Source organism: Ooceraea biroi, chromosome 14 (genome assembly GCF_003672135.1).
Source record: "Ooceraea biroi isolate clonal line C1 chromosome 14, Obir_v5.4, whole genome shotgun sequence".
NCBI classification, from domain to species: Eukaryota; Metazoa; Arthropoda; class Insecta; order Hymenoptera; family Formicidae; genus Ooceraea; species Ooceraea biroi.
The window spans coordinates 7,068,374-7,092,403 of NC_039519.1; the positions used below are offsets into that span (position 1 = coordinate 7,068,374).

A 24,030-nucleotide genomic window follows, 5' to 3' on the forward strand; every position below is an offset into this window, starting at 1 on the left:
CACAATTAGATAAACTAATATTAATGTAGCATTAAGTAAAACAACAAATTAAATTATTAATTAATAATTGATGACATGCAAGTTATTTACATCCTACTAACGAAATGTTTCATTTTTAATATAGTATTGAAATTATTGTATCTAAATTATTGTAAAAATAATGTTTTAAGCATTTTAAATATTACTTCTGTTATGATAAACTTATCTTTTATAATTATGATTAATATCTCATACAATTAATTTACATATTTTACATTCGTCGCTATCTAACATTACATAATTAGAAATTACACAACTGCGGATCAAAAATGAAAAATACGCTGTGTATAATTTAAATAATCCGTTATTTATTGAAATTATAAGTATTTCTTCCATCACAAAAATTATGTTACATCGTAATTATGCGATCACAGTTCACATTATCGCAATAGAAATGCTTACCTCTCGAAACAATACGTAACATATAATACTGTGTAAAAAAAAGAATTCAGTACATGGATAAAAATAAGATTTTACAACCAATGGAATAATACGTGGGCCATTTCAACAATTAATAATCACCAATTTCTTTATACATAATTATGCAAATTTTGTTTTTTATTTTATTCAATCTCGGAATTTGCGAATACATTAAAATGATATAAAAGTTCAAATTTGTTTCGTCTATTATTCAAACAGAAAATTCGGCTCCGAATATAACGTCGTACTGGCAAGTGGAATTCCACGTGTTTTATTCCTTAAACGCATATTCGTTGTACTTCAGAAAAAAACAATAATGCGAAATAGTAACGGGATAGTATCACATCGACTATCAATTTTAAAGAAATCATCACAATAACTGAAAGCTAGCATAATTTTATGCTTGACACGTTACGTTACTTTGCAGGCACGTACTTTCATGTACCGGATAAAAAATCGTGATGACTGATGGATTCACATAAGAAACAATTTATAGACATTCAAAAACGGATGAATATCTGCGACCTTTTTGTATCTAATTGCGAGTGGACCCTTGTTTTGGGGTTGTACTTGTTGCTACGTAACAATTCGACTCGTTAATGTTCTTGCGTAACAATGTAATATCTTAAATTTGCTCGTTATTACATTACATTTAAGTACATTCACAAATGTGGCTTCACGACAAACCTCCGTTGCTTGTCGCCGATTAGTAAATTTACAATAAGGTAACATAGTTGTTCCTCCGCAAATTTCTCTCACTGCGAATCTTTTCAATCAGGAGATACGGGAATTTTACGTACACCTTCCGTCACCTTTACATATTAATACTATCCCCCTCACATTGTTGACATTTTCATTTAAATATAAATAGAAAATAAATAAATGCTTGATATTCCGTCGATATTTTAGTTACAAATTAATCAGATCAGATTATTCAAATTATTTTTACCTCAAATTATTTATTACTTAAATAATATAGTTTGTCAAATTTAATTTAATTTTAATTCACTCGATTATAATCAGGGCTCATAAATTGTTTACTAAACTGATTAATTATTATCTATACGTATAATCGAAAATTGTGCAATATATTTATTTGATCCTTAAAGATCACATATGACTCAATTTTTATGAGTTTTAATCTCCTTCTTTAATTTTCATAAACTCGCTCTATTTCGAACTCTGCTTTACGAAAACGTCATTAGCTATAGATGATGAGTATTTTCACATTGATTGAAAATAATACAAAATATTCTTTTCGATCTCTGTACTTCGCATAGAAATCTAGAATTACATGTGCGTATACGTATATATGTGCGTCCTATGTATGTATATAGTAAATGGTTGATAGAGACTTTAATATAATCTATATATAAAACAAACAAATATATTTACACTGTAATTATAATATAAACAATTAGATATTGTTATCTTCTTAGTAATAAAGTCTGAAATTCTTGTAAAATTTCAAGTGCGTGAAACTGAAAATATTAATTTACCATTAACGTCTCTAAAAATCAGTTTGATTTGAAGCAATATTTGATCACAAGCCCTGATTACAAATCGATTACAATCTAGAATAAATCAAAGGAATAAAAAATAAATCATAAAGGATGCTGAAATCTTACTTTGATAAATAAATCACTCAGATATAACAAAACTATCGTACATATCTGAGTGTATCGTTCAAATATGTATGTATGTAAGTGATACTGTTAAGTACGGGGATTGAAACCGGTATTATATCGTCGACGTTATTGTGCTGAGATCCTGATAGGTGCACGTACGTGTGTCCTATACGCTATTCTTGGCAATGGAAGTGCGAGAATTGCTATAAAAAAGTCTTTCGTCGTGTACCTATGGCATAGATAGAGAAGTAGGAAAGATGCGTTGATCGAAGTGATATCGGTTTCAATCCTTCAAGTCGGACAATCGCAGGTAATCCCGTAATAATTTGTTACACATGCATATGCATTCGACGCGTGGATGTGTCCTTATTTATATATATATCTATGTACACATATGCATATATAATGTAACGCATTATTACGTGCGCGTATGTCGTATGTAACATGGCGTTTGTATGTACATTGTGCAAATAATCGAACACTTACATTGAACTGTTGTGTGTGTGTTGTATACATATACCGACCGTAGAATTAAGATACGCGGAAAGTATGAGAGCACTCTCTCTTTCTGTTTCCTGTCTTCGCATCGGGGAGACCGAAATATAACAAAATTCTCCTATTAGACATTTTTTTAATTCGATAGGCTTTCACTGCTAGGCCGTGATTTAGTAACCAGGCTATGTAAGGCGCGTATCCCACTTTCCGACAGGTTCGGAGGCCCGAACAGAAAATCCCGTCGAGCGCTTGGATTCGACAGCAGGTCCCGCATGCTCTCGCCCGTAAGCACCCAAGAGTGTAATGAGGTTTGCGTTAAATTTACTTTCCTAGCCAGTGTCCCGGTAATGTGCACGTCGTCGATCCAGAAGTACGGCTCCTTCTGAGCCTCGCGGTACAGTATAAATACACTATCGGGAGAATATAGAATCGCCCATCCGGCACAGTACGCGGGGTAAAGTCTACCAGGATACTCCTGGGGAGAGACCCGCCACTTCGAGCGCCAGGATCTCTTCACTGCGGAAGCCGACAGAAGATCACAGAGAATCAGACGTCTTGCACCCCACGGCGAGAGGCCATGCGCCAGAAAGTCCAGCATGGCCGGTAAATGAACAAAAACGTCGTCATCTAATTTAAGTACATATTTGGCACCTGAAAAATATCAAGGTCTCATGTACGCTTATTTATGATTAACTTAAAGTATTAGGATGCATTTTTGACTATCACATACAATGAATAAAAAGTAAAGAATATATAATACATAGAGAGAGATACAAATAAAAAATTCTATTTGATAATTTTCTAATAATTGCACATCTTCAAAAAACAATACAAGTAGCATACTATCGATTCGACATTTAATTACAACTACATTATTGATCCTTAAGCTACATTAACTTTTAAAATACACTTATTTTCCGCTCTTTGTATTTCAATCTGATCCGTTATCGTTTTGATTGCTCAAAAATTAATTGACAATATTATATATTAATGTATTTATCAGTAATGGTTTTTAGGGAGTTATATCACAAGGTCTGAAGTAAAAGAACAATTTCGAGAAACTTATTATAGAACTCAATCGAATCAAATGACTCGTGTGTGATCTTTAAGGATTAAATTCTCCAATGCTTCGCAAATTAAGCAGATGTGATCGAACAGAATAATTAAAACAAGATAACGTGAAACTTTTATCTTCTTACTTGGACAGTAATAAGTAGCCCACTTTAATCCCATAACATGCTTGTAGGTCATGTTCCTATAGGCATCAAGAAAGTTTCCCTGTATTAAGTCTTGATATTTCTTATTCTCCTCCTCGAGCCTGGATTGATACTCCTCCGAGTATCCCACAAGAAACAATAAAGTCACGTCCGCCGCTTGTTGACCCCAGGTTTCCCGCACAACATGCCTCTTCGGAAAATTGCCTGGCGCTGAGTGAACTAACATTAGCAGCAACGGCTGCGTACGGTTGCAAGGATTATGATTCATGGTGAACCTAAAGTCCGTGATGTTGATTAGCGTGGATTTATCATCGGACGGAAGTTCGTTTATAGAATACGGTTGAGCGGAGGGTGTGACGTTTCCGGGAAATATAAGGATATATCCTGGCGCGGCCACACCGCCGCTGGAGTAAGGGATCGGTGATCCTGAACCATCGATATGAATCCAAAACGAGAAGCATCCAGTTAGTGCCAAAACAACCAACAAGATGAGGGTGCATGGCGACGTACCGGAGGCATGAAGCCGCCGCTTATCCAGCATGCTAATGAGCCCCTTTCATCATATACATCGGATTCTACCTGAAAAATACCGACAATGGCTCGATTAGCTGGATTCCAAGTTTGCTGAAAGATTACATTAATTAGAGATTATATTAATTTTAGAAAATTTTCCTAAGATGATAAAGTACAAAATGATGTATGATATTAAAGAGAGGATAATATTTTTGTAAAATTATATCTTAAAAGATTATATTTTATGAAAAATTTTAAAAATTTTCTATGTTGACATACTACTTGTGTTATCAGCACTCATTGATTCATGTCTCTGAGTCATGAAACAAAATAAAATATGCGAAGAGTGCTGATATGAAATCATTTTGCAACACATGTTACGCACGAGAAAATGTCACGTGCATTAACTCTTGTACATGTCGCAGGTAAGCTAGCTTTCGAAAGTTTTACAAACAATAATAAATTTTCTCGCTCGATAATAATTTAACTCGAATGAAACAAACTAAAAAGTATCAAGGCATGTCGTTTGTAAGAAGTTTCCCACGCAAATCAATGAAGACCAAGTACGCGAGAGGCATAATATAAGACTGGATTAACCGATAAACATTGCTGTAAAAACGATTGTAATGAAATGTCATTTAACATAGAGATCTTAATAATTTTAACGATATTTATTAGCCTGTTTAATCAAATTAATATAATAAAACTGTGTTTTTAAATTACATATCAGAGTCAAATTATAATACTGGATAAATGTTCAAACCACTTTCATTCTCAGAGAATGCGAGCAAGTAATAGCATTCATTAATCACAAAAGTAATTTTAAAAAAAGTTAATAAAGAGCTCTTTTTCACAAATCAATACAACAGACATACTCACAGATTTCCAAAGGACCTATAGAAGAAGACTCGAAAGGCAATCAGGCGATACTGTTATGAATTCTGTCAGTTCCTCCCAACGTTTCTATCTATATCGTTTCCACTCAACGATATAGATAGATAGTAACATTATACTACTCATTTTACATTTTACATTATACTACTCATTTTACACTTTATAGGATAAATATTTTCCACTATTTAAGAGAAACAACATTATCATGAAGAATTTTAAATAGCATTTTTCATGTTATCATATTTTTTCCAAATATAACATGTGAGAATAATTATATAAATTTATGTGACAATACTGTTTTATCAAACGTCACATAAAAATATTTAACATTTCAGAGTTTTGCGGTATAGATAATTACTATCAGATTTGGTTTCCGGGTTAGAGTCGCGTTTCTTATCGTTTTGTTCCCAACATTCGTGAAAATGTTGTATCATATTATCATATTATTATTTATATATATCTTTACAGAACATTCAATTTATTTTATTTTAATTTCAGTTAATTTTAGTTAATTTTAGTTAATTTTAGTTATTTTAAAATACTTCTAAATATATATACAGTGTTTTAGAATTAATAAGAAAAATGGCAATATATCACATTAAGTGAGAGATCACAAATATTATTTAAAAAGTAATATTTATATTACTGTTTTTATACTACTTTTATAATATATATAATACCTTGACGACAAGCCACGCAACGTGAGTTGTGACAAGACGTGACGTGCTCTATACCGTAACTATAATTTCGAAGCAACTTATACCATACACGTATTTCTCAGTCGTACATCAAGGTCAAGAAGTTCATAAATGAATAGTAACGGTAGACTACTACGTAATGAATTCGTTATTCGGCATTGCTGTAACATAATAAAACGAGTGTCCGTGCGCGAAAAAAAACACTTGCTGTTACAAGTGTTCTAATACACATGTAGTGGAATATATCCATGCACTTAAAACAAGAGCTGTTCTCTAATTTTCTTTACAAATTAAAAAAGACTTATAAAATCATTAAGATTCGAGGAATGTGGTCACGATAATGGAATATAAAAAAATATCAAAGAAAGTCTGGAAGTTCACGCCAAACAGCAATCAAACAACTTTTTAACATGTGTGACATACCACGCTATGATAAACAGGTCAAGATCGGTCTGACCTCGGCATATCTCAATCTAGATTTAATTTATCCAATAATCATCTATAGAGCGTGTCTGAATTTTTCAATTTCATAGCAAACAGCTCTAGTATTATCGCTTCTCTTAATCGCTCTACGTAGATGTGCTTTAATATTGGGAGAGGATTAAACACCATGCAATGTTTGAAAGATTAAAAAGAAGTATTAAGAATATACATAAAAATATTAATATCTAACGAATGTTATTTAGATTAATCGATTATTTAGATTAATCGACATTTTGTTCGATCGATGTTTGTTGTATTGTTTCGTTTTCTAAACAGATTGTCAACTGCACAAGGTATAAGCAGGAAATTGTGTTTAATCAAACTAATCTGGTATAATCTGGTATAATGGTATCGTTAATTAATTAATGTCACTAAGCAATTAGAGTGCACAACGATACTGTGGCATCGACAATAAAATATCTTACTTGTAAAGTGCAGTTACTCGCATGTTTATAATTATCTTTTTCTTCCAGAATTTTTGAATTGCATTTTAAGTTCTTTTTTTAAATATATAAAAAGTAAAAATTTTATTATATACATATATTTATAAGTTTTTAACATGATAAAAAAGTATTAACCTTTTACGATTCTTACGTCAAACTTGGAACTAAAAACGCTTACAGTCTATAAAACAAGATAATTACCGTTCTATATTGGCTTACGACCAAGTCGCTAGTTTAAAGTACAAAAGACATGTACGAATGACGACTATTTATAAATTTTTCTTCAGACACAAGTGATTGTAATAATTTATTATAACTTTATTATAATAGATGTGAAATATATTTTAATTTTATGCTAAACTACATTTAGTACCAATTAATACGCTAATTTATATCGAAAATAGCGTGATGTTTAAGATAGCGATTATATTTAAGGTGCCAAGACCAAAATATTTCGTTATAAACTTTTCATAACAAAATATAAAAAAAGTACAGTTTCGGTAACCGATAATCCATTTCTTTTAAATGAGTGTGTGAAGGTAGCAGCCTGATATCAGAATTCCAGAGTTCTGACTAGAGTTCTATCTTCTTTCTAAAGAGTTCTAAAGTTACCTATCATTTAAGAATAGACTTTCGCGATTAACATCACCGTAGTTGCATTTAAAAAATGGAGTACAAACTTTACGCCAGATTCCAAGATTAAATAATTCTGAATAGCTCTTATATGCTTCTTTTTAAAGTATTCTAGAATTCCTGAGAAGCAAAAGAAACATTTCTGATAGATAAAAAAAAGATATTTACCTTTATTACTTTTGGTTATAAGAATATTGTTAATAACTCCTTTTTAAATCGTATCTAACTTCTAACTATAATTATAACAATAATTATAACAATAATAGCAATATAACATAAATATGAATACTAACTTTATACTTTTTCGGCGATTTAAATAAATTGAGATATAAACACGAATGCGAAAGTAAAACTTGTTCCTCGGATATCAAAGTACGAACTGATTCGATTTCTCTGGATGCTTATCAGATAACTAGAGATTATTTTATCATTTGCCATTAGCAACAAGCAAGTAATCGACACAGGAAGTTTAAATATATGTATAATCTTTTATAACAAAAGGATTAAATATGGTAGAGCTATTTCGAATCAGATTATTACATTTTCTATATTTGCAGATCTTATCAGTTACATCCAGATTAAAAGCACATAGAAGAATAAACAGAATTAATCTGATTCTAGATTTATAGATTTGCTATCACATTTAATGTACTGATACGACAAGTACCGTTAAGTATCGTAACTACTGCTGTCCGATCAATATAATTAATGTAATTAATATCATTACTTATCGTGTATCAAACATAACAATATCAATTAATTTCAAGTATCTTTTTGTTATCTGCTAATGAAAAAAATGTACATTTCTAGAATAACAATATTAATAATAACATGTAATAGAATAACAAATATTATTATTGGTACATGTTATTCGAAATAAATTGTCGAAATTGTCGAAATACTGCAACTAATCTAGATTGCAATAAATAGTGTCGAACTAATTTTCTCTGCCGACGTTACTTGCTTGTTGATATAGGCAAGTGATAAAGCACTCTCTGGTTATCTCACAAGTATCCAGATAAGCATACGCTATCGTAACATGAATTGTTCGTTGGAGTTGTATAACTCCAACGAACAATTCATGTTACGATATCCGTGGAAAAAATTTTACTTTCATGTTTCTGTAATTTATTTCGCTGTACAATTTATTTAAATTGTCGAAAAAGTATATAAGTTATTTATATGCATTATATTGTTATTATTGTTATAATTGTGTGAACGTTAGAAGTTGAATTGATTTCCGCATATATATAGGAATGGTTGAACTACATGTCTAATTCGAGATTGTCGAAGGATTTTACAGTGACAGTACAGAATTACAGCTGTTCCCATTACTAGAGCAAACTTAGTACTGTGCACACAAGGGTTGATTACGTTGATCCTTGAATTATCGGTTTGAAGTCGACATTATCGATCCTACAGATTCGTCAAGCACCAACATGTATATTAGGCCCAATACATGAAAATAAATTCTTTATATTTACAATATTTTAACTTAATATCTTTTACATCTTGTAACTTAATATCTTTTCTAACAAACTTAATCAAGTTTGTTAAATTCAATTAAATGTTCCGCCATGTCACGTGGTAGTTTTAAGCACCGATGGTAACGCTTCAAAACCACAATATTCAAATGTAAAATGATTAGTAGAGGATAAATTACCGGATTAATTTGCATTGAATACATTTCCTATTTATAATCTTATATTTACTTTATCATATAATATTTGGCACTTCGTTTTGTAATGTCTTTCTGAATAACGATGAATAATTTTGTTTCGATTTCTCATTGTGTCTCTATGTTGCACAGAATTCATTCACCGAGATCAAACTGACAGAAAAAAGCGCTTTGCGTGCGTAACTCGTGCGTAGGAATGAGATCACGTACGTGCAATTATTCGCGACATCCTCCGACACTGAGGTTGCCAACCCTCGGAAGTATGGTAGATCGACCGAGAAAAATTACATCGCGATGATCCATGCACGTGAGGAAAAAGAAAGTCGCATGCGATCGACGACAACGATGAGTGTGGCACACTCGAACCTCTGAAACTGGGTGATGACGCACACCCTTCATCTCTTAGGTCCAATACGCGTCGCCGAAAAACGTGGCACCAGGACGGCGCCTGTCAGGGACGGCCTGAGAAGGGAAGAAGCATCCCAGAAAGGCATCTTTACGTTGTCCTTGCGGGCAGTAAGAATAGTTATATATTTTCCTGACCTTTGGTAGGAACATCGAATGTAATCCTTCAAAAGAAATTTTTTTATTCGAAAAATGGTTTGGAAAAAAGAGTATATATCGTTACCTGTCTATTTTCAAGATCCAGGAGGAAAGTGGATCAACAGAAAGAAAGAAAGAACGAAAAAGAAACAGTTAATATAAAAGAAACAGTTCGAAATATAACTTCGCCATCCCCAAAGAGAAATATACAACAACTGAGTTGATAAAAGTAATTGTAAATAAATTAATATTACGAATTCTAGTAAAGATCTTCTCTATCTGAACGATGAACTTCATTAGCTTCTTCTTCATCAGTAAAAATAAAACGCGTGGTTACACAAATATATAACGACACGGCTTGAGGAAAGGTATAAGACGAGAATAAGACACACTCTGCTGCCAAATATTTGTTTGCTAATCGATAACTATAATCTAAAAGACGACTCTAAGGGTCAAGAATGAAAATGTCACGTGTCCTCCTTCGCTACGACTTTCAAAAGTATACGTTTCATAATGCAACAAATAATAACTTTCATCGCCTTAAGTTTCGTTACGTAACAGAAAATATAATGCAATAGCAATTAGACTTCGACTTGTAGTAAACAAGCAAACTATTGATAAAAAAATTGATAAGTATTACTTAAGTAGATTATTACTTAAGAAACTGATGCGCTAATTAAATAACGTCTATGCAAGCGGTGTAATATCTCGGCCTTACACGACAGAACAGCCCAGCGGTTTACCAGCGTTCGACCGGCCGTGAATCAAAATCTTCGATATCACGCAACCATATTTCCGCTGATATTTCATTCCGAGATATGAACGAACTTTTGGCATTTACGACGAGGCGTGGTAGACACGTCTGTCAAAGGATGATTATTCAAATCGCGCGCATCCGAACTATACTTCGCGCACGACGTTCTTTCAAAGAGTGAATTTTCGATCAGGATGTTTGGAACAAAAATTGTTCGACCGCATCTATGGTTTATTCATGGCGCTAAAAGTTCCTCTCATGCCTCTCGCACTACGAGAAAGTCCACGGAGTGCATGCATTCTCCTCTTGTTGACGAGGCTAGGCTAGTCGATGAAAGAAATCGAACAGATATGACGTTCCCCGCGTTCTATGGAAGTGTTCCGTAGAATTCGAAAAATTTGTTTCCGCATAGCGTGGAATTTACTTAAGCCTCCTTGTAAATTTACTTTTACTTTACACAATTTTTCCTGTGACATTCGATATATCGTAATAAATAGCTAATAATTATCAATTTTGTGTTTTTTATGCATTTTCCCCATTAAACTTTGATTTTTACACACGAAATTGGAAAGTTTCTATTGTGCCTGTAGTGTGTACTCGTGCGCGTTGCTTATGTTCTTGCAAGCGAATTAAAGTTTTTACTTTGTACGATTACGTTTGTTCGTAGAAAAGCATATTTTATTATCCTGCGATTCTCGAGTCCGTACATCACGCGGAATCGCTATAGTTACGTCATAATGTTTATATGTATGAGTTGCGAGTCTAACAATTCGCGAGGGAAGCATGCACGAAATGCATTTATAATGATATCAACTACTACTTAATTATTTACACAGGATGTCTTCTAAAATCTAAAAGAAAAAAAAATTAATATCAAATCAGTTGAAAGGCTTGTCCTTGAGACGATGCGCGCATCTCAGACACGCTGCATATAAAATAAACTTTCCGTGTATGCGTGCGTGTGTGTTTATTATCAAGCAATATCAAGCAAAAAAGGGCAAAGCCAACGCCGTAGCTTAACGGGTGGACATCCAGTTCAAATGCATTTTTTTCGAAACGAGTTCGAGCAGCTTGTGGGAGCGGCAAGTTTTTTAAATCAAGCATATGGCTATTTTATTTAGCAGTAATTATTTGCGTAAGACGACGTGAATCTAAATATCACGCAACGTAAAGCGGACTTGCTCAATATGCAAACACGCATTTTCTCGTAACACAGAGTCCTGCATTCTCTATTTAGCACGACACTTAGCACCAAACGAGGACACCCGTTACTAATTTTCTTATTTATCCAGGTCGCCTACGCAATGTAAATCGATGCGACGTAAAAAAAAATTGAAAATTGAAAATCTTAGAAAGAATTCCTGCAAACTTATGCGTGTCGAGTGCACATGCACACTAACGAATATTGCGATGTTTGTTTTAATAATAAAACGGATATTTTAAATTCGATCGCATCCGTAAACGTTTACCCGGAGAAACGGAAACGCTTGGGCACATTAGATAAAATAACACCGCACGATTATTCGCGCAAATATTAAATATACAAAGCGAGATTTAATTGAAAGGTACTCCGTTAATTTTTCACTCCATTTCGGAAAACGCGAAGCGGAGAAGTCGCGGAACAAAAGAAAGTATCGTCAAGCGTGCTTGCCCGAAAAGTAAGAGTATTTTCACTTTGCTCGAAAACTTTCGTCACTGCTGAAACATCCGGACGCTTCTGCAGAAGCAAGCGAGAATGTAAATCGCTTTAGCGATCTCCGTCCTTTCCTCACTCAAAAACTGGCGCGTTTGTCTTTTTCTCTCAAATTTCGGCGATTTTGCACACGCAGAGTCCGAGACGAACATTCAAACGAAGAAAACGCGAGAGGGGAGATGTCGCTCCGCGAGAGATGCACTCGAATTTCTCTGGTACAAAAAAGCCGCAAAAAAAACAGAAAACAAAAGGAGAAACGTCAGGAAAAATGCGCGGATATCGCGGCAGCGGGTTCGCCGTGACCGCACGAGTTCTCGCCGGATCCCGGCGATTTTCGCGCGCCCGGAGGCTGCGGACGGCAGATCGGAAAAAGATGAGGATGCGGCGAGCGCGTTGTTCACGCGTCACCGTGGCCGAGCGTACGGAGAAAAGCCGACAGGGATACTTACAAGTCGCATGTGGTGAGAAACTCCGAGAACTCACTAACACCCGCTGCGACAGCAGGAACCGCACCACGCACATTCGGGACCCGGTTAGCCGCGGGAAACACGGCGATCGTCGAGCGACGCGACACGAGCTCGCCGACGGTTTGAGGTTATATGCCAAAGAGGGTGTGAGTCGGAACGAGAGTGAGCGAGAGCCGACGGCGGTCAAGAGAGAGAGAGAGAGAGAGAGCGAGAAAAGGAGAGATGGAGGGATGGGGGGAGAGAAAGAGGGGAGTGTTTCTTGCGGAATCACCTGGCCGCACACATCGCCGACGTAACGCGCCGTGCGGCCTTTCTCCCCTCCTCTCTTTCTTTCTCTCGTGCAATGACAGATATATATGTACATATGTAGCGCACACGTGCGCACCGTGCTGTACGCATTCGTGCTTGTATGCGAAAGCCACATCCCCTTTCTCCCTCTCACTCTCTCTTTCTTTCCTTCTTTCTCCTTCTTTCCCTTCCTCGTTTTCTCTCGCTTGTTCCTCGTTTCTTCTGTCTTTTTCTTCTCTCTCTTTTCTATCGCAATTGAACGCACGCTTGATTGGATTGCTCGAAAAGGTGTTTTTCTTTTCTTTTTCGTGACAGTTTTTGTTTTTTTTTCAGTGCGAAGTGCTTGTACTCGCTCTTGCCTGACCATACATTCGTGACAAAAAGAAACATTCGCGTCAGAAACTCGGATCTACGACTCCCAATGGTATCGCTGATCTGCAGCGCTAACTGCATCCATTTTTTATTTCCGTAGAATTTCATAGCCACATTGTACTGCCGGTAAAATCATCCTTTGATGTTCATACTATATCTACAGTTTTCAAATTTTTCCAAGATAACAGTTTTTCCATTCTGCAAAACATACTGCTAGATAGATATTGTAAAGGCTTGTTTCTTGTCCTTCCATCAAATTCGTTACAAAATATTGTAATTGTTATAACATGGAATACTAAATATATGTATAGGTTAGTCACGATTATGAATATATCCGAGATTTTATTCTAAATGGAACAAGAGAACATTAAATTATAGGTTTTTTTAACATAACAAATTAGAATTATATCTACACAAATTCCTATTTTAAATTATCATTATTATTTAGTTTTAATGACACTCGATTGTTCGATCCAAAAGCAGTCGAGTTCACTCTTCGCGATCTTTTATTTTATCCGAATATCTGAATCTTACTGAATTTATTTTATCTAAACATAAAATCAATTAGAAATTCTTATCTAATTACACATGTTTAAAAAAAACATTTCTATAAATAAGTTTGCCGTTCGAAGGCTTTCGAAATTCCCGCCGCGCTTGTGCGGTCGATGATTCGTGCATGAATTGAATACACGCGAGAGGAACTCGAGCGTTCACGGCGTCCGAGCGAGCGACCGCCGCTCCTACGGCGCGCAACGCAGCGCGCATGCCCCGGGGGGTTTATTATCTTCTTTCTGTTCAAGTGCCATTTCATTGCATGCAGTGCAGTCTATAAAACAGGATGCGTTCTCCGCGGGTCTCGAGTTTCCTATCACTTATCGTCATTCGTAGCGTATAAACATAACAACACGCGGTCATTAGCTCGATTCATATTGTTTACGTATCTGTCTGGCACATGGGAGCGCGGCTGGAGTGCGTCTAGAATCGCGTCGGCTTCGCGTTGCTGGTCGTAAACGACGAGCTCGGTACGTTCGTGGCGTCTCGAGCGTCGTTAGATATTCGACAGGGCTTTCTCGCCGAGTGAGCGCGCAAAAATGTCATCCAGCTACGCGGACGGGTTATCACCGTACGAAAACAAAGGAGTGCTGGGACTGGAGGAGGTAAAAAAAAAATATCCAGCGGAATCTCGCGTTCTTTTTTTTCCCGTTTCTTTTTCTATTTTCGTCCTTCCTGCGATTTACGGCGCGTAAACGCGACGGCGTTCACGGCGTTCGTGCCGATTTATTTTCAAGCCGAGCGTAAAAATAATCGACGTCCTCTCCTCTCTTTTTTCTCCCCCTTTTTTTCGCTTCTATTTGTTTTCTTTTTGTTTTCCTTTTTTTGGCTCCTACCTGGTTTTTGTTTTTTTTTTGGTTTTTTTCGTTGCTCTTCCCTTTGTCTCTTGCATCATCACTTTGTCTGCTTGCAGCGGTACGATAGCGTCGAAACGCTTCGTCTGAAATGCGGACTCCTGGCTGAGTGGATACAAGGTGCCCGCCACGTCGTGGTCCATACTGGTGCCGGTATCAGCACCGCAGCTGGCATTCCTGACTTTCGGTGACTATCGCCTGCCGTTTCTCGAGAACAGAATTCCCTCGTTCCCCTAAACTTACCCCGTCATCTCCCTTTCTTATGTTCCTCTACTGAAGATATCGTTTGACTTTGTATATCGAAAGGCCTGACGTATGAAGACTTTCGAAGCGAGGAGATTAAATATGAGATGAGAGCACATTGAGTGCCCTAACAATATGTTAAGCTATATAATATATTTTTAAAACTTTATAATAATAATCTCTTGAAAATGTATGTACATGTGTACGATTGTCACATAATTTGCTTAAACGTGAACAATCAATGCTAATATTGCACATTGATGTTCAAAACCAAAGCAATCTAATTGAGTTTATAATTATGTAATTAAAAACAAGTCACTGCGATACAATTTTACAAGTTACACTTTGCGATCATAATTTAGTACATGTATTGGTAATAAATTTGAACAACATTCTTTTTCCATATTTCATTAGAGGTACAAACGGAGTCTGGACGTTGGAACAGAAGGGTTTAAAGCCCACAATGAGTATTTCTTTTGATGAAGCGATACCCACAAAAACGCACATGGCACTGAAAAAATTGATAGAAGCTAGTAAGTATTGGTAAAAAAAAACTTTGGAAATTCTCCCCAGGTATTTGTTCGCTGCAAGATCTTTTTTTCCTTCTAGAAAAAGTGAAGTTCATCATAAGTCAAAACATAGACGGACTGCATCTACGATCGGGAATACAGAGACAGCATCTAGCAGAATTGCACGGAAACATGTTTACGGAGCAATGCGACAAGTGTGGCAGGTTTGTGCGCTGAGAAAAATATTATGAGACGAAAATTATCTAGACTCGTTAAAACTGCCTTCACAAACTTATTACTGGTGAAAAAGTGTAGCTAACAGATTTTTAGTACAAATTATGACAGCATGTCATTAAGATAAGTATCCTGAGAAAAAAAATAAAAATTGAAATTACTTTGCAGACAATTTATTCGTAACTTTGCAACCAAAAGTGTGGGGAAAAAGTCTTTGGACACTGTATGCCGATCGGAACAAATAGGCGGTCGCCCGTGCCGTGGCCGAATGCACGACACCATACTTGATTGGGAGCATAATTTGCCGGACAATGACTTGTCATTGTCCGACTTACATTCCAGGTAAGCGACATAATATATTGCGTGCCAGTATTTTAAGCGAAGCGCTCTTAAAATTACATCTGGAAATTTTAATGGCGTACATCAAAAGTTAAAAACTATAAATATTATAGCACAAAAACATACATGATTTTAGTATGGCTTATGGAATAAAAAATGGAATCTCAGGTTTTGTAATAAAAATTTTTCAAAATATTGCAACATGTATCAACGCGAAGTATAATTTTTTTCCCGATCCTCTAGCGTTGCTGACTTGAGCATATGTTTGGGAACGACGTTACAAATTATCCCAAGTGGCAATCTACCTTTGTACACGAAGAAGTATGGAGGCCGCCTTGTTATATGCAACCTGCAGCCAACAAAACACGTAAGATCGCCACTTGTCATAAAAATATCCATCTCTTGTCGTCGTAACAACGCCAACATGAAACATTAATATAATTGCAGGACAAGAAAGCCGATTTAATCGTTAACGGCAACGTTGACGAAATCATAGTCGCGGTGATGAAGAAGCTGGGAGTAGAAATTCCGGAGTACGAGAGCAGCATGGATCCGACGCGGAATTCCGACACGACGGCTAAGGAGATGGACTGGACGATCCCGATGAGCAGAATAAAGGAGATGAACGTGCTGTACAAGAAGGTGTGCAAGCCCATGCGGAGGAAACGAAAGACGTTTATGTACGAGCGAGAGAGGACCGACACGAAGAGGGAGACGAAGGCGAGGAAGCAGGCGTTCGGCGCGGTTAAGCAAGAAATCAAAACGGAGGACAACATAAGTACGTCGAGTGAAATGTGCAAGACCGAGGAGGATCATCTCGTGGCGAGTAATCCCGCCAAGATCGAGGAGAGCGCCGAGGATATCGAAATGTGTAGATTTACGGTGGAGGACACGACGACGACGGGGCGCGACACGGATACGAAACTGAGCGAGACGGTGTAGTCGAGTTTTGTAACGGGCCGATCATTTTTTCCATTCTAATATTTCAATTATACTCTCAGTGTACGCTACGGTTAGTTATGAGTGCGAGTATTGAACGGTGTTTGTTATTATATGTGAGAAAAAAATCGAAAAGGTCGACTAGGTTCGTCAGCGTTCAATAGATACATTTAACATAACGCATAACGTTGAGAGCGTTGCACATTTAGCATAGCCGTGTTTCTTCCTGCTTTGTTGACGCGACAACAAACATATGAAGTAAAACAAAATGCATTTATATATCAGCATCGACATCTTGATCTTTCTACATTCATTATCAGAATTTTGTGTTTCGGGTAACGGGAAACCTGCGAACAAAAGCAATAATATCTCGATTTCTATGCTTTCACTCGCGCCCAATTGCGGACACGAGGTGCGCGTATTGTTAAATGTGCAATGCGGGAATTAAAATATACAAGCTTATAATTTTGTTTAGAGAACAAGAAGTGTCGGGGAAGAGAATATTCTAGTGTAACTGTATATATGTTTTCCTTTCCGTATATAAAATTACGTTTTACGCTGAATCTGCTTTCTACAGCTCGCCTATATACGCGCATACGCATATATTAGATATTGCGGCGGGAGAGATCGAGTGCGAGTGCGAATCTCTCGGCAGGCAAACGTGTTCCAAACTTCTTGTGCATAATACGATACTTTTTCCATTATAGATTGAGACGGGGCGAGCGAGGGGGGGAGGGGTTATTCGATAAAAGAGATCTTCCTACAAGACATTTCGCCAGTAAGAATCTCTGTAAAGCTTCTTTTTTCGATTACGAGGTAGTTGACATTGGTAGAATAGCTCGCGCGATCGTAACAATAAAAAAAAATCGTTCAAATGTGAGCTGCTTAGTATTCGAATAATTTACGCCTATGGGTAGTCAGACTTACTAATCCGGTAGATTTCTATGTTAAGCCGTCTGCTGAAGATAGAGAACTAAGAATCGTATATAATTGTATCCTTGTTTTTTCAAATTATTCGCTCTCTTGTTATTTCTTTCTTCTCATTGATTCGGTGATTTTTAATGAGAAATTAACAAGTGCAAAGATACATTACTCCATAAAAAAAACATATCTTTATTAAAAGATCATTTTGAGCCTTTTAAAAAAAAACTTTATCAAAAAGCTTTATTTAAAAAAAATATTATTTTGAACTTTACAGATACGTAACTTGAATAAAATAGAATATATAAGGTTTTACAAGTAAAAGTCTAGCCTTCCGGCACGGACATGCTCGATTGGATGACGATGAAACTTTGTTTCTCTACTGGCGATATTTCGTGTATAACTTTCCGAGATACTGCTTTCGTAAATACGTTATTCCGTGTATCGTGCGCGTTTTTAGTCTTCGATGTTGTCAGGTATGTTCGCCTTAGATTTGACGGCGCACACGGGATCCATTTACGAATGCATCATACTATAACAATGCATAATGTTTATAAGAGTAAGCTAATAAATACTACTACTACTGCTGCAGGCTGATGTTAGATCGTCCGACGAATCCAGATGTTGAATTTTTGACAGAGTGCGCATTTTTCCATATAGTGTTGATGAGAATGTTGAAAGTAAAAGTTTTAATGATATCTCAACAATTAGTACGCTAAATGATATTCGCGCGTAGATGAGCTGCAAACGTATAGAACGCGGAAATTCCGATGAAATCCGGAACGCGGTATAGCGAATCGTGTAATATTTATATGTACATAGTGATGTTTTGCTTTATTCATCGTAACTTTATTTAAGTAATCATTATTATCCGCTAGATATATGATATGCGAAATAAAATCTATGAAAAAGTCTATACGATATCTTTCTATTTTCAACCTGAACGTCGCACGAGAATCAAGCGTAATTCTCTACAAAATATTATTTCATATATTTAATTTATATTATTTGATGTAATCAAATTTGATATATTCAAGATATTTTTATCTTATCAAAGAAGACATCAATAACAAGATATTTTATTATTATAAAAAGGAATACTATGAATACCGGCCTATAGTGACTCTTGTAAATTCGTTAATGTTCTCGTACCTACACTTTGGCCTCTCTAAAAACCTCGTAGCTGCACTACGTGCACTGTATAACCGATAAATATTTATTCTAAATACATTAACATTTTTTTAAATTGTATTTTACATATATTGCACTTCTTTTTATCTCAGATACCGGCAGATAGCATTATTAACTATTTTCAATTTTTTATAAATTTGTGCATAGAATATGGTGGCATGTATTATTATTTGATTGAGAAACTCGAGGTGCAGCAGTGCTTATCGCACAGCAAGGAAAGAAGTGACGATCAATCACCTTGCTTACGTATGATTAACTGCAAAAAAAAGCGAAAATAATTGCTTATCGCACAAATTACGCGTAATTTCTTAGCGTGACGCATTCTGTATATCGAAAAATTTGCAATTCCCTATTCGATGTTTTATTCCATTAATTCCTATCATTTTAAATTTGGCCAGCAAAAAATAAATACGTTGAAAATAAAAAAATTATACTGTTCAAAAAAATGCACCTATCCAACTACTACTCAGTCTCAGTCTACTCAGGTTTTACTAATCCGACTTATCGCTATTTCTAAATATTTTTTCTCGCAAGCACCACTTGAATCAGGTCTATCCCCCCTCCGCCGCATTGCAGGGTTCCCCGAGCTTTATGTTCTTCACTGAAGATCTTTATATCAAAGACGTTCGGTCCACGAGGCAGTGCGTTACAACCAGTTGCAGCGGTGTATTGTTCTGATGGATCAAATCATGGAAGAGAATATTGATAGTAAAATCAAGGCGGATGTTAAAACCAATCAGACCGAAACGACAAAACCCGACATGGAGATTAAAAGCAGTACAAGCGGTCAGTATTTCATCTCTCAATTTACGTTAGAAATAAAACTCTTCACGTGCTTCAACTTCTTTTCACCGTAATCGACATGGACTTTTCGTGGAAAATCTAAGCTTGGTACTGTAATATAATTATTACTGCTGTGTTCTATATTTTGTATGCGTAATTGCTTAAAATTCTATCCTTTGTTATTTTATTGGGTTGCACGAAAGCTCATGCCGTGCCCCTTAGCAAAATTAAAACGCAAAACCACTTTAAGAATTAATACGAGATTTTGCAGTGACTGGCCGTGCGGGGTTTTTTTGGGAAAGTTCAGACGCAAAACTTTGTGTTAATTGTGTTAATTCTTACAATTGAATTTTGCCAAGGGGATCGGCATGGATTTTCGTTCATTTCGGTATTAAAGTGAGATAATTCTAAAAATTCCTCTCTTTTTGTTAAAAATGAAAAAGAAATTCAAAATGATTGCTTTTCAAGAGGCTTGTTTTGTAACTTCGCGATAAATATAATATTTTAATTATCTATATAGAGCAATTTTTAAAATTAAAAAAATGCAATAACATATCCTTTTTTATAACACATAATAATGTTGCATGTAAATTACTCAACGGCGAATAGCAGATACGGACACAGAGCTTAATATCTAATCGTTAAGGATCATATTTCACTTAACAACTGGATTGTATTTCTTTTTTTAACTTAGATTCTTCTTCATTTAGACTCCACTTAGTGATAGAAGGATCTTTTATCGATCCTTCTAATACGGCACATGCATAAATAATGACTTAATTTACCATTGCTTAAATATTTACACAATAATTTATTAATATTTATTAAAACAGTAAAAGTGTATTTAATAATAATTATTTTTTGCTGATATACAATTATTCCTGTTATTTTCATTAAAATTATTGTTAAATAATTAATGTAATTAACTTCACAGGCTCAACAGAGGAAACTGAATACGCAGCTTCCTACTTAAAGACAGGTATCTCGCGCGGCATTACATACCAGGTGAAGCTCTTGACATGGATCGCGTGGAAGCTGATGTACAAGAATGAAAGCGTGAGCGACTGGTGGTTGGCCACAGAGGTACGTGATGCGCGTGGATTTCACGACATGGTTTTGAAATACGTCCCAAGTGAAGAAGGCGACAGTACGCCGAATAGAAAATACTTGTACCGCTTCGTGCAAATCAAACACAAGATGAATCTGAGCGAGGTTGCCAAGATCTCCGTTGGTAGTCTGATGTCCGAGAAGCACATCGAACGTCAATATAGTCTCATCTACTTGTTCAAGTCTTACTTGAATATGCTTAAGAAATTTGAGGGTATAACGCCGGATCAGATCGTGGACCTGACTATCTTCACGAACAAAGATATCGGCGCGCTCAAGTTCCTGGTGCCAGTGGCGAAGGATGGCATCTTTGATTTCGAGGGGAAGGGCAAGCGATACCGCATGGACATACCCATGTTCCAAATTGACTCGAGAATGCTGACGTGTTTGCGGCAGGTCAGGTCAGACGACGCTCTCATACTTGGCTTTCTGAAGAAGCTCGTGTTCGCGGTGGGCCAGCCTTGCGAGCCCGAGCTGGAGGAATTGATCACCAGGGACATGGGCAGGCTTTACAGGTTTCCGGATTTCTTTTATAACGATCTGTACAAGAGCATAATCGAGTGGTTCCTCAGTTACGACAATGGCAAGGCGCCGTATCTCACTAAGAGACATGTAACGGAGAATCTGGCAAAGACGCATCACATGCTGTTACAGGCAAAGAACGTAGAAGAAGTTTTCACCACTAACGCATTATCGAAATTGACGGACGAAATGAAATCATTATCATTGTCACTATCATCGCCATCATTATCTCCACAATCCTCGGCGGGTTTTACCATATAAAAATAATACTCTTCGCTCCATCCTATCCTTTGCCTTGATTCTCGAGTTTTTTTGTTCTTAGTCTTGCCGCATTTATCGTCGTTTATAAATAGCTTAGTTTCATTTTTTTCCTAAACAGTCGCAATTTTTTTATACTCGATTATAGTCAGTCATAAGCTTAATCCCCAACGTAGAGAACCAGGATACCTATCCCAATCTGATATTTCATCATAGTCTAATATATCTTTGAAGATAAACTCCCTCTGAGTCATTGACGCGTGTACAAGCCCCTTCGACTTTGTCAGGGTCTAGATACCATTCGGAGAGGATTATTATCCACATTAAGATATATTATTCTTTTCATTAACATTTCCTTTTTTTATTACTTTTTACTAACGTAATTATATTTTACTACGTTTTTAATTTTCAAATAATATAATCCATATTTCTCCTTTTTTATATTTACATTGATTAAAACAACATAATTTTGTTTTTTTTTAATATAAGCTTTTGCTACTTACGTATTATATTGTTTTGCGTACATACGTGCCAGATTCAAAAGTTGTGATTTTTGTCCTAAAGAGATTATGCTACGCAGTAAAGTGGCATATTAAAAAACACATTTTATTTATCATGTTTTTTTGTTTTGCTACGTTATATCTATGCGTGCATGGAGATTTTAACTGTTTATACGAAATGAACAATTGTTTTTCGCAATAATGACTATAAGAGCAATAGCATTTTTCAGTGTACATTAATCCAACTTTTATTCTTGCTAAGATTATATATGACGGCGTTTAATGTTTAATGTTTAATTAAATATATGTTAAACATTAATTTAATATTATTTTTTACATTACATATAAATTTTAATATTTTAAATCTTTTTTATATTATTCAACTATTCAAGGAAAATGTGGAGTTTCCGATGGCAATAAAGAATAAAAACATGTCTTGCATATGATATATTTATTTATCTTGGTAAGATTTAAATTAGAGAATACAACTTAACATGTACACGTGCGCTACATGATTATTTGATATTTTAATTTCCACAGTAATCAAGGAAAATATCACTCGAAAATGTTAGAGATGGATTCGCTCGTTTCGATAAATACATTTTTCTTTCTTCGTCTACAGTACACTTATACGTAAAAGACCCTTAATTTTATGTTGGCGCGTAGTGTGTCTATCGCAGGCTATTTGTAAATTCAACTCTCTTACAGAAAATATCTAGTCTTTTTACAACTTTTGTCAACGGAAAAGCAACGTTTTAATAAAAAGACTAAACCTTTTATAACAGATCTGAGAATTTACAAACATCATGTGACAGAGACATCGTGAGGAGATGCGCCAAGGCGAGATCAAGAACGATGTTGCTAGGTATTATTCCCAACCTCGGTTTCAGACTTGGCTAAAACATTATAGCCGTTATCATTATCATATACAATCGTCCCTACCATAAAATAATAAATATCATTTGTTTAAGAAGAATGGAAAATAGAGAGAGAGAAAGAGACAGTAGGGTGGATTAAAGGGGTGGTAAATATGTGATGTAAGTAGAGACGGAACAAGAAACTGCATAAAAAAAAGTATAAATGAACAAAGTAGAGGAAATGCAGTAAAAGGATAGGAGATACAAATCGATTCCCTTTGGCCTAGTTAAATCCGTTATTTCTCGCTCTAGTCTAGGTATTTACCTACGTCAATAATGAAATCAAATTCGTCATTTGGTATAATTGCGTTTCGCGAAAAATAATCGAGCTATCTATATACACTAAAATCTTCTTAGCACGATAAGACGATATCATAATTTAATTATTTGATAGTGTCAAACTCTCTTTCCTATATTGCTCTGCGCGTTTCCACGTTTCTCATTAGTCTTAGCGTGGAAATTTTGCATTTCGCTTCGCTGTTCTCATCTCCTCGTCGAAAAGGAAGAAAAACTTAAATCGATGTATCGGTATACAGACATGGGCATTTAAGATTGCACTCGCAATCCTTGAACCAACGAGCACTCCACCACTAAACGTGTAAAATCACTTGCGAATTTTCTGCATCATTTAATGTAGTTGGAAATTTCTCTACGAGATATCGAAGTTCGAACGCAGTCGTTATGTGTTCGACGACCATATATTCACTATATAATGCGTCGTACATAATAATATTTACGTGGCTATGTGTATTAGTTACATACGCACCTTAAGTTACAGTTCTCACTCTCGTAGAAATACATGGCTAATAATAAATTAAATCATAATGCATATGCCTAACTTATTACATTGCATAAAATGTATTCTTTGGATTTAAATGCAGTATCGCGATAGAGACGTAAGAC

General features: G+C 35.7%; 3 protein-coding genes across 5 annotated transcripts; 2 read left to right on the top strand and 1 right to left on the bottom strand.

Annotated features, from left to right (window-relative positions):
* Window positions 1-325: 325 nt before the first annotated feature.
* Window positions 326-12,938, bottom strand: LOC105282965 (beta-1,3-galactosyltransferase 5). Of its 3 annotated transcripts, XM_011345325.3 has the most exons (4): window positions 12,581-12,938; window positions 9,508-9,647; window positions 3,782-4,378; window positions 326-3,233 (listed from the first exon to the last, which is right to left on the bottom strand). In XM_011345325.3, the coding sequence occupies exons 3-4, from the start codon at window positions 4,338-4,340 to the stop codon at window positions 2,719-2,721; spliced, it is 1,074 nt and encodes a 357-aa protein (XP_011343627.1). In that variant the 5' UTR covers window positions 4,341-4,378; window positions 9,508-9,647; window positions 12,581-12,938; the 3' UTR covers window positions 326-2,718. The 3 variants fall into 3 exon arrangements, with proteins under 3 accessions (XP_011343627.1, XP_011343626.1, XP_026830600.1); XM_011345324.3 differs by lacking the exon at window positions 9,508-9,647 and having other exon boundaries at window positions 12,581-12,936; XM_026974799.1 differs by lacking the exon at window positions 12,581-12,938 and having other exon boundaries at window positions 9,508-9,657.
* A 1,108-nt stretch (window positions 12,939-14,046) lies between these two features.
* LOC105282966 (NAD-dependent protein deacetylase Sirt6) lies at window positions 14,047-18,765 on the top strand. Its single transcript, XM_011345326.2, has 7 exons — window positions 14,047-14,415; window positions 14,724-14,851; window positions 15,322-15,440; window positions 15,517-15,640; window positions 15,819-15,992; window positions 16,233-16,356; window positions 16,437-18,765. Exons 1-7 carry the CDS (start codon window positions 14,350-14,352, stop codon window positions 16,929-16,931), a joined length of 1,230 nt encoding a protein of 409 aa, XP_011343628.1. The 5' UTR covers window positions 14,047-14,349; the 3' UTR covers window positions 16,932-18,765.
* A 675-nt stretch (window positions 18,766-19,440) lies between these two features.
* Window positions 19,441-22,089, top strand: LOC105282967. Its single transcript, XM_011345327.3, has 2 exons — window positions 19,441-19,826; window positions 20,758-22,089. The coding sequence occupies exons 1-2, from the start codon at window positions 19,718-19,720 to the stop codon at window positions 21,711-21,713; spliced, it is 1,065 nt and encodes a 354-aa protein (XP_011343629.1). The 5' UTR covers window positions 19,441-19,717; the 3' UTR covers window positions 21,714-22,089.
* Window positions 22,090-24,030: the final 1,941 nt, after the last annotated feature.

Bases quoted from the DNA above. Each gene is read 5' to 3' on its own strand.
- LOC105282965 (XM_011345325.3), bottom strand. From the start codon at position 4,340: ATGCTGGATAAGCGGCGGCTTCATGCCTCCGGTACGTCGCCATGCACC. The intron at 3,234-3,781 runs GTAAGAAGATAA...GATATTTTTCAG, and splicing joins GGCTACTTATTACTGTCCAA to GTGCCAAATATGTACTTAAA.
- LOC105282966 (XM_011345326.2), top strand. From the start codon at position 14,350: ATGTCATCCAGCTACGCGGACGGGTTATCACCGTACGAAAACAAAGGA. The intron at 14,852-15,321 runs GTGACTATCGCC...ATATTTCATTAG, and splicing joins GCTGGCATTCCTGACTTTCG to AGGTACAAACGGAGTCTGGA. The intron at 15,993-16,232 runs GTAAGCGACATA...CCGATCCTCTAG, and splicing joins TTGTCCGACTTACATTCCAG to CGTTGCTGACTTGAGCATAT.
- LOC105282967 (XM_011345327.3), top strand. From the start codon at position 19,718: ATGGATCAAATCATGGAAGAGAATATTGATAGTAAAATCAAGGCGGAT. The intron at 19,827-20,757 runs GTCAGTATTTCA...TTAACTTCACAG, and splicing joins GATTAAAAGCAGTACAAGCG to GCTCAACAGAGGAAACTGAA.